At 45.6% G+C, this 11223-nt stretch overlaps 1 protein-coding gene across 1 annotated transcript in view; it reads right to left on the reverse strand.

Annotated features, from left to right (window-relative positions):
• Positions 1-10199, reverse strand: part of Khdrbs1 (KH RNA binding domain containing, signal transduction associated 1) — a 29437-nt gene extending 19238 nt beyond the window's left edge. The window contains exon 1 of the mRNA XM_075947201.1: positions 9673-10199. Within this exon, the coding sequence (XP_075803316.1) occupies positions 9673-10054 (382 nt within the window). The 5' untranslated portion in view covers positions 10055-10199. The remainder of the gene's footprint in view (positions 1-9672) is intronic.
• Between the last annotated feature and the right edge of the window lie 1024 nt (positions 10200-11223).

Below are 11223 nucleotides of genomic sequence, written 5' to 3' on the forward strand. Positions count from 1 at the left end.
CTCATATGTTACTTCCAGTCTTACAACTTTTTCCATTAGTGCCATCTTTTGGAAACATAAACCCCAATATCTTTGTGTGTTTACCAAGCAAGAACACCTAGCATATTAGGTTCCTAATCTTTTTTTTGGGGGGGGGGGTGTTTTGAGACAGGGTTTCTCTGTAGCTTTGGCACCTGTCCTGGAACTCGCTCTGTAGACCAGAAAGAGCCTTGAAAGATCAGAGATCCTCCTGTCTCTGTCTCCTGAGTGCTGGTATTAAAGGCATGCACCACCACTGCCTGGCTCCTCATCTTTTCTTCCCCTAGCAGGGTGGTCATGGGCCTCCAGGAATTTGAAGAAAGCTGTTAATTGGCTCTTTTGCCCCACAAATATACAAAGTAACAATATGCTACATATAATATTGGCTAAGAATGGAGAAAATGCCTGGCAGTGGTGGCCTGTGACTTTAATCCCAGCACTTGGGAGGCAGAAGCAGGTGGATCTCTAAGTTCAAGGCCACCTTGGTCTACAAAGTTGAGTGCTAGGACAGCCAGGGCTGCTACACAGAGAAACCCTGCCTAAAACCTCCCCACAAAAAAGAATAGAGAAAATGTAGATATTGGCTCCCCTCAAATCCTGAGTTTGGAATCCTTGTATAGGAGCTCAGTTCTTGTAGGTAAAACCCAATTATAGCATATTTATCATGGCTTCCCAAATTTTTTCCTTAGGGAAAGACTTGAAAGATTTCTCTCTCTTTTCTTGTTTCTGGCTTTCAAGACAAGGTTTCTCTGTGTTTCCCCAGTTGTCCTGGAACTCACTCTATAGACCAAGCTGGCCTCAAGCTTAGAGATCCACCTGCTTCCCACCTCCCAAATGCCGGGAGGTTAAAGGCGTGTGCCACCACAGCCTGTCTTGGGAATTTTTCTTTTTAAATTAAAAATTTTTTAAAGAAAAAAATCTATTTATATGCACTTTTCCCCCAATACCGTTTCATTTTATGTGCATAAGTGTTTTGCCTGAATGCATGTTTATGCACCACTAAATGTCTGGTAGTGTAGGCCAGAAGAGTGCAACAGATGCCCTGGAACTGGAGTTACAAACAGCTATTAGTCACTATGTGGCTGCTTACAAAAATGAACTCAGGACCTCGGGAAGAGTAACCAGTGCTCAACTGCTCAGCTACCTCTCCAGCCACATTTGCCTCCTGTGTGTATGTAAAGCACATATATGCCTGGTATTCAGAGCCAGACGAGGACATGAATCAGATCCTCTAGAACTAGAATTACAGGTAGTTACATGCTGAAACGTGGATGCTACAAAACTAAACCAAGATCATATATAAAAGCAAAACGTGCTCTTAAACGCCAAGCCATCTTCCCATGCCCATGCTACCTTATTTTTAGGCTTCATCACCACTTTCTCCCCAAAGCATCAGTAACCAATCTGTTTTCCACCCTTACTGTTTTCAAGAATGCTAGACTCAGGTGTGGGAGTACTCAAGAAACTGAGTGCATTAAATTTACAAGTTCAAGGCCAACCCAAACTTTCTTGTCTCAAAGAAAAATGTTGCATTAGCAGGGTATAATGATAGCACACATGCCTTTAATCCCAGCACTCAGAGGCAGAGGTAAGGTGATCTCTAGGAGATCAAACTGGCTTACAGTTAGCTCTAGGCTAGCCAGGACTCTATTGTGGGACCCAACCACAAAGAAATTAGAAGGGCTTGCTGGGCGGTGGTGGCGCACGCCTTTAATCCCAGCACTCGGGAGACAGAGGCAGGTGGATCTCTGTGAGTTCGAGACCAGCCTGGTCTACAAGAGCTAGTTCCAGGACAGGCTCCAAAGCCACAGAGAAACCCTGTCTCGAAAAACCAAAAAAAAAAAAAAAAAAAAAAAAAAAAAATTACAAGGGCTTTACACATGCTAGGCATTTTACCACTAAACTACACACAGCTTTTTTTTTTTTACAATTGGGAATTATTTTTTAATTTTATGTACATTGGTGTGAAGGTGTCAGATTCCAGACTGGATTTTCAGACAGTTGTGAGCTGCCATATGGGTGCTGGGAATTGAACCCGGGTCCTCTGGAAGAGCAGTCAGTGCTCTTAACCACTGAGCCATTTCTCCAGCCCTATACACAGCTTTTTTACATTTTCATTTTGCAACGAGTTCTCACTAAATTCCCAGGCTGCCCCTCAACTCTAGCATGCTTTGAACTCAAGATTTGCTTTGGCCTCCTGAGCAGCTGGGATTAAGAGGCCTGTACCAACAGGCCCAGTTTGTTGCTGCTAAGCTTCAAGGAATTCGAGTATTCTTATTTTCAAATGAAATCTCAAACTGTGATCCGGAGTTATGCCAGTTACCAGCAGTGTGTGCAAATTCCTTCTAACTCAAGGTCTCAGCACATTTCTTGGTCTTAAACCTGTCCATGTATCACATCTTCAACGTCTTCCTGTCTCTAAAGACTTTTAACTGTTTACCTTCACTTACTCTTTTAGCTACTTTATATTCTAATCAAGGCAAAAAGTATTTTTCTCCCCCCACAACCCTCTAAAATCCCTTGCCGTGCAGAACATCAAATACAGGACCTTGCGCATGCCAAACATGTGTTCTACCACAGAACTACATTCCAGGCCTTCAAGACAGAAAACTAAATCTAGTTGGACATGATTCTTCTGATTCAAATAAAGATCTTCTGATGACTCTTACTCTATCCCAACTCTTCACTATTTGAGTCATTTATAATGCTTACTTTCTTAACTGTAAAGAACATTAACAGACTATAATTTTTATGTGAATTTCCCTGACTTGGGAAAAGAAAAGGTCTAGTCTAGCTAGGTGGTGGTGGTACAGGCCTTTAATCCCAGCACCCAATCAGAGGCAGGTGAATCTCAGGGCCAGCCTGGTCTACAGAGGACAGTCAAGGATATACAGAGAAACCCTGTCCCAAAAAACCAAAAGAAAAAAGTCTAGCATGGATAGGTAACCGAGTCTTTATATATCTACATGGTATCTATTATCACAGTTGAACATGGATTTGGCCTAGAGCAGTAGCAGTAAGTCTCTCTATGTTCTACATTCCTCAGGATTCTGTCAGTGTTTTCCCATCAAAGTCATTTATAACAAAGTATAAGGCCACTCTGGGCAGAACGCTTCCAAGACGGAAAAGTGGTGAAATGAGACAAGTCGGGCGGTGGTGGCACACGCTATTAATCCCGGCACTTGGGAGACAGAGGCAGGAGGATCTCCATGAGTTCGATGCCAGCCTAGTCTACAAGAGCTAGTTTCTACAACAGCCAAGGCTGTTACACAGAGAAGCCCTGTCTCGGGAAAAAGAAAGCAAGAAGGTGCAAAAGATTATGGCAAACGGGGATGCTCAACAAATACATAATTACAGCTGGTCTTGGTGGCTAATCTCACTCAGGAGACAGAGGCAGGTAGTCTTGTGAGTTCTGAGGCCACAGTGAGTTTCAGGACAGCCAGCACCATGTAAAAAGACCCTGTACCCCATACTGTGTAAACACACACACACACACACACACAAATACATAGTATACATACACATATAATGGTTATATTATGTAGTACACCAGAAGCTGATAAATACAAAATAAACTGGGAGAGCTGTGTGGTGGTAACAGGAACAGTGGTCTGGGCCTTACTGCCTTTATAGGAAATGGACAGAGATGTCTTAAGTGTTGGGCTCTGCTCTCTAGTGTTCTTTATCTTAGCTTTTCCACCCTCACTTACCTTCTAGCACTCTATACTTTACCATTCCTTTCTTATTTCACCCAATTAGAGCTTATTTTGAAAGTTCAATGTGTAGTAGGTAGTATATAATGAGGGAATCAAGAAAAAAAACTTAGATGCTGGAGGGAAAAAAAGAGTCAGTGTGTGAATCAAAATGTAGACTGTTTGTAAATCCTGTTTTGTGCTGCTAATTTAATTTCACCAACTATTATCTGTAATGGTAATAAGATTATCTTCTCAGCCATGGCATGACTTTAGTCCCAGCACTCAGAGGCATAGATCTGAGTTTGAGAACAACCTGGTCTACAGATCAAGTTCCAGGACAGTCAGGATTTGACAGAAACCCTGCCTAGACAAAAAGACTATCTTCTTATAGTCCTTATGTAAGTTAAATACAGAATAGAGAGATGGCTCCGTAGTTAAGAGCACTTACTGCTCTTCCAGAGGACCTGAGTTCAATTCCCAGCCCCTACATCAGGCAGTTCACAAATGCCCATAAACTCTAGCTCCAGAGGATCTGATGCTCTTTTCTGACTTCCAAGAAGCACCTATATACACATGGCATACACACACTTAAATAAAAATAAATTTAAAAAAAAAAAGCTAATATACTTTGATCCACTGCCCAGCACAATAAACATTTAGCTGTTTTCTCCTTACACGTGATCTGTGTACAACTTAAATTCAGTCTTCCTTTCTCACATTTTTCTGTTCTGGGATAATGTTCTTGTACACTGTAAAGATTTGTCACTCCTATTGGTTTAATAAAAAGCTAATTGGCCAGGCAGGAAGTACAGGCAGGACAACCAGACTAGGAGAAGTCTGGGAAGAGAAAAGACAGATGCAATTGTCAGATGCAGAGGAAGCGACAAGCCACGTGACTAAACATAGATAAAAGTTACAGGTTAATTTAAGTTGTAAGACGGGCGATGGTGGCGCACGCCTTTAATCCCAGCACTTGGGAGGCAGAGGCAGGCGGATCTCTGTGAGTTCGAGACCAGCCTGGTCTACAAGAGCTAGTTCCAGGACAGGCTCCAAAGCCACAGAGAAACCCTGTCTCAAAAAACCAAAAAAAAAAAAAAAAAGTTCTTAATTTAAAAATGGGCTGGAGAGATGGCTCAGAGGTTAAGAGCACTAACTGCTCTTCCAGAGGTCCTGAGTTCAATTCCCAGCAACCACATGGTGGCTCACAGCCATCTGTAATGAGATCTGGTGCCCTCTTCTGGCATGCAAGCATACATGGAAGGAATGTTGTATATATAATAAATAAATAAATAAATCTTAAATTTAGTTGTAAGAGCTAGTTAGTAATAAGCCTGAACAATAAGTCAGACAGTTTGCAATTTTTTAAAAAGATTTATTTATTATGTATACAGTATTCTCAGTACTCTACATACAGTATGTCTACATGTATGCCTGAAGTCCAGAAGAGGGCACCAGATCTCATTACAGGTGGTTGTGACCCACCATGTGGCTACTGGGAATTGAACTCAGAACCTTTGGAAGAGCAGGAAGTGCTCTTAACCTCTGAGCCGTCTCTCCAGCCCCCAGTCTGCAATTAATATAAGCCTCTGTGTGCTTATTTTGGGATTGAAGGGCTACAGGATCAGGTAGGACAGAAACTTTCATCTACATTTTTCCTTTTTCTAAATTATTCAGAAATATCTTAAACCTGGCCTATAATCTTATCATTAAGGAAGAAGGCAGAAAATAGTTCACATCAGAGGGCAGTCTAAGCTACATACAGACTTTGTGTCAAACAAAAACGGCTGGGAAAGCAGCTCCAGTGGTAAAGTGCCTGTTCCGTATGAGGATGACAAGTTCACAGCCTGCTCAAGCTATAGAGAGCCCAAAGGCGGCCTAAATACATTAGTGAAACTGCCTCAAATTTAGTTTTGAGGGTGGTAATAGTTCAGAGGTAAAGCTTCTCTACTGATGTCAAGCTTACAGATAACCTGAGCTTTGTGTTGATCTACCCCAGCATGGTGGAGAGGAACTGACACTCCTAAACTGTACTCTGACTGCCATAGGCCCATCATGACATACCCCTTTCTCCCACACAAACATAAAAATAATTTTTGTTTCGTTTTGTTTTGTTTTTAGAGACAGGGTCTCACTATGTAGCCCTGGATGGCCTGGAACGCAGAGATCTACCTCAAGAGTGCTGGGGTTAATGGTGTGTACTGCCATCTTTCATCTAAAAAAAAATTACAAAGCCAGTAGCTCTCAGTGGTAAGAGTGCTTGCTTAGCACCAGTTAAGGAAAGAGGGATGAATGTAACTGGAAATCTGAGCCAGGATTATTGCTACAAGCAATAGGGCACAATATATACAATTTCCAGGCCAGACACGACCATATAGCAAAACCTTGTCTCAAATAATAAATACATTAAAATTCATAAGAAAAATCTCCATACATCCCAATTCTGGTATTTCAGTAAGTCAATATTTACCTCAATCTCATTTCTCCAATGGAAGTTATCAGTTTGAAACAGACATGACAGTGTACACCTACAGTCCCAGAACTTGGGAAATAGAACCTGGGCTACATGAGATCCTTGTCTCAAAAAGCCAAAGGAAAAGAAGGGCTGAGGAGCTGACACAGCAGCTAAGAACACTGGCTGCTCCACCAGAAGACCCAAGTTCAGTTCTCAGCACCTACAAGGCTGTACAACACACACCTGTAACTGCAGTTCCTGTTTCCAGGGGATTAATGCTTTCTATTGGTCTTCGTAGGCAACAGGCACAGAAGCACCACACATAGGCAAAACACTCCAATACAGAAAATAAAAATATTTTTAAGGCTGGGAGGTGGTGGCATTGCTTTTAATCCTAGCACTTACTTGGGAGGCAGAGGCAGACAGATCTCTGGGAATTCAAGGCCAGCTTGGCCTACAGAGTGAATCCTACTGTTTCACAAAGAAACCCTGTCTCGGGGGAAGGGGGAGAGACACCAAAACTAAAACAAAATAAAAACAACTTTTAAGGAAGTAAAAGCCAAAGGGCAATGCAGATTCCTGTGGGTTCAAAGCCAGCCAGCCTGGTCTACATACTTAGACTTTAACTCAAGAAAGAAAAGGAAACCAAGCAAAGAGAAAAAAGACCCAACTTAAATAAATTAACAAAGCATTCTCTCTTAGTAACACACACCCAAGTTCAAACTGACTGCAAAGTTAAAATTAACATTAAAGAATCATTTTTTTTCCTTTTGATGAACCCAGGAAACCTTTTACAAGATGACCACCAGCACCTGAGATCAGAAAGGCCAAACTCTACCTTGTACATGCAGTAATTTATAACCAGAAGAAAACTGTGGTGACATTTAATCTACTGAGTGTAGGCCACAACAAATTGGCTGATTTTACATATAATTTAGTTCTCGAACACTTTACAGATGAAACTGCTGAGTTTCTCAGGATTAACTAGTTAAAGGTCAGTTTCCAAAGTTAACATCTTAAAACAGATATTTAATTCTCCTGCAATTAATCTGTCAGGTTATAAAGATTTAAGACTACTACCAAGTCAGCCTTTACCATAGACACTCTTCAGTCTGCAGGTTCTTGGTCTCAGTAAATCAAACACAGGTGTTTGTTATTTGCAACCCAGAATGAAAATCATAAAAACTGCAGGTAGAGGCAGAAGTAACAGAAGCTCGGAGTCATCCTTGGGGGGCTGGAGAAATGGCTCAGAGGTTAAGAGCACTGTCTGTTCTTCCAGAGGTTCAATTCCCAACAACCATCTAGAATGAGATCTGGTACCGTCTCTTGTGTGCAGTGTACATACGTGTGTGTGTGTGTATGTGTACATACGTGTATATATATATATATAAATGAATCTTTAATAAAAAAAGTCATCCTTGGTTACACCATGTAGCCTCAACTACACTAGACCTGCCTCAAATTAAAAAGGAAAAATATGAAAATTCTTATGGGTAATAACCTGTTAAATGTAATGGGCTGAAACATAAGAACCCAGCAGGGCAGTCGTGGCACACAGCTTTTATCCCAGCACTCTGGGAGGTAGAGGGAGGGGGAATCTCTTGAGTTTGAGGCAAGTTCCAAAACAGCCAGAAAAACACAGAGAAATCCTGTCACAAAAAAACAAGAAAAGAAAAAGAGACATAAGAACTTGAGTATGGCCAAGCGGTGGTGGGGCATGCCTTTAATCCCAGCACTTGGGAGGCAGAGGCAGACAGACCTGGGAGTTCGAGGCCAGCCAGGTCTAGGAGAGCTAGTTCCAGGACAGGCAGGACAAGCTACAGAGAAACCCTGTCTCGAGGAAAAAAAAAAAAAAAAGAACCCGAGGACAAAGTTGAACTGCAACTGATTGATCTTAAAATCTTAAACGTTTGGCCGGGCGGTGGTGGCGCACGCCTTTAATCCCAGCACTCGGGAGGCAGAGCCAGGCGGATCTCTGTGAGTTCGAGGCCAGCCTGGTCTACAAGAGCTAGTTCCAGGACAGGAACCAAAAGCTACGGAGAAACCCTGTCTCGAAAAACCAAAAAAAAAAAAAAAAAAATCTTAAACGTTTGTATTCACTGACCACAGCTTTGCTTACTGTACTTTAAGACCCTAATTGCTGTTTTTATAATCTGCCTGTAAAGAAAACCAGTTCTTAAATCATTCTGTAGATACAAGACCTCTTTGCAATGTGCAATGTAAAAATAGTAAAGCCCTTTCATCAATGCTGGGAGATAGAGAACAAATGTAGGCAAATGATCTTTTTTCCTTTTATTTCATTTCAGATTAGTATCTGAGTGCCTAAAGGACAAAAGAGACCATCAGACCCCCCCCACCCCCACCCCCACCCCACCCCCCCACCCCCGCTGAAGTTACAGGTGTTTGTGAGCCACCTGATGTGGGTGCTGGGAACCGAATCCCGGTGGAAGAGCAGAAAGTGCTCTTAACCGCTGATCCATCTCTCCACCAGACAATGGTATTTTCACAATGAACTGTCCACAGTATCATTCTGGCCAGAGTCCAACTAACTACTCATTCAGTGAGACGGACAGTGGGTTTTCATATGCTTAATAGATTTGGATATCATAAGATGCTTTAAAACCATGCCTTAACTACAAGTGAGGGTCTGAGTAACAAAACTAAGTCAAGACAGCTCGCTAGTCTGCAAGCAGAGAACAAAGGCCACCTTTCTTAAACTACCTCTACTCAAGCCAAAATTAAAAGACCGATTTCTCGTTCATCTCACGCTAAAACAAACAAACAAACAAAACCCTAGGTCCCTTACCTCCCTCTATCATTTCTTCCCACGGTCTCTCTGGCTTACTTTCCCTACTTTTGCATGCTTGCTAAGACACATTTTAAAATAAAGGAGAAAAACCGTCCAGGTCCGCAGCTATTCTTATTCGACAGGCCTGGGGGGAAAACTCGGTTCGAGAAAACCTCAACCTCCATCCGATCGTCTCGTCGCTCTAGCCTCTGAGTAACTTAAAACCGAGTTCCGCTAAGTCCCGCATCTCTCGCTAGACCGTGCCGGCGGCTGACGAGCATCCCGGCCCTCTCTCCCAGTTCCTCCCGGTTCCGGCCGTCTTTCCCTCCTACACCCCAGGTCAAGGCGCTCTCCACCACGCGCAATCAAAACGGGTTTTTTTGTCTTGCTTTGTTTTTTCTCTTTGAGAAAGCGGGTTCATTTCTGGAAAGATCCGGTCGTTGGCGCGCGGGACAACTACTAGAGGAGGAGGCAGGGTCGGGAAGGGGGCGGGAGCACCGTACTATCCATCAAGCTCCCCGCGCTCGCAGATCGCGAGTCCTCTTCGGGCCTCGTCCAAGGCTCAGAAATCTCCCCTTACACCCTGAGCCGGGGTGGGACTCGTGGGTGCAGGATCTCGAAGGCCAGGTCGAGAAGGGAACTCTCGATGCCCGGGCAGTCCGAGGGGGCGGGAGCAAGAGGAACAAAGCGGCGGCCACCCACCGCCAAGACCCGCTTACCTACGGACAAGAGCTGCATGGCGTGAGTGAAAGACGGGTCGAGGGAGTCCTTCTCTGCCATGAGTTCAGGCAGGTACTTATTCTCCGGCTCCATCTTGGCCGCGGCTGTGGCTGACGGGGGCAGCAGCGGGGTCGGCGCGGAACCCACGACAGTCGCGTCGGGACCCGTGGCCGAAGGAGGCAGCAGCGGTGGCGGCTGCGTGGCGGGCGAGGCCCGTACGCCCCCTCTAGGCCCACCTCCGCCTCCCCGGGACCGGTGTGGCAGCGGTGACGGCCGAGTCGGGGTCTGACGCACCGAGGGGTGGACACCTGAAGGGTCCATGGAGCCGCTGCGGCCCGAGGACCGAGTCAGGCGCGCGGCAGGGTCGTCCCGGCGCTGCATCGGGGAGGATGTGTAGCGAGCGAGCGAGGAAGCGACGCGACGGCAGCCGAGGCCCGAGCGGCGGTTGGCGGGGGTGGAAGAGCGGGAGCGACGGCGACCGAAGCCGACCCGAGCGACCCAGCGAGAGAGCACCGGAAATGAGGCGGTGCGCGTGCGCAGGCGTCTACCGGCACCGCCCTTGAGTTTCTCCGCGGAGAACAAAGTCCCCAGTCTGGCCACGGCGCCTGCGCCGACTCAGGACGTAGCCTCCCCGCTCAGGCTTCGAGTTTTTTTGCGCCTGCGCGGGCGCCAGCCGCCTTCGTTCGTTTCTTTTTTTTCTTTTCCACGTGACTCGGCGCTAGCGGTACACGTGTCTCCCCCCCCCCATCCCCACACTCTGGCGGAGGGGGCGGGAGCTGTGGAATGTCTTTGTCTGCGCGCGGGCCCGCGGAGTGTGGGGCCGCGGACCTGTTATTCGTGGGCCACGCCTCCTCCAACGGCCGAGCTTCGGGAGCTCCCTGGAAAGACCGAGAGGAATCGGGGGCCCCCACCAGTCAGGAAATGAAAGAACGCTTCTGGGGACCCGGAGAGGGGAAAAGAGGGTTAGAGCAGTGTGAGGCCGGAAGAGAAGGAAAGACTGCCCCAACGGGATGGGAAGATGGGAGCATTGGGAGAGGCTGACCCAAGGAATAAGTGTCGTGGGTGTGAGAAAGGGAAGCCTGGAGGGAGAAATAGAAGACTAAACAAATAAAAGTCTTAGAGAAGTGTCAATCAGAGACGCCAAGGTCGGAAAAAAGGGGCTCCAGACCCAAGCAAGGCACCCAGGAAGTCGTGTTACTAAGCTTTCCATTATAGCAGGTTCAAAATTGGCAAGAGAATTCTCGTTAAAAAGATGCATTTGGGGTCTGATCAGCAGGTAAATCCGCTTGTCTCCTGAGTTCTATCCCCAGGCCCTAAATGGTAGAAGGAGAGAATCGACCCTCACAAGTTGTCCTCTAACCTCTACCCCCCCCACACACTCACACACTCATATGCATGCACACACGCACACATACACACACTGGCATTCAATGTGTCGTGCCCCACCCCCTTGTGAGGGGGTCGGGTTAAGATGCACCATTGAAGCGTACACCGTACACCTGCGCTGAGAAGGGAGAAATGCAGGAGAATTACCGCAAATTTGAGACAGG

Source organism: Microtus pennsylvanicus, chromosome 13 (genome assembly GCF_037038515.1).
Source record: "Microtus pennsylvanicus isolate mMicPen1 chromosome 13, mMicPen1.hap1, whole genome shotgun sequence".
Taxonomy (NCBI): Eukaryota; Metazoa; Chordata; class Mammalia; order Rodentia; family Cricetidae; genus Microtus; species Microtus pennsylvanicus.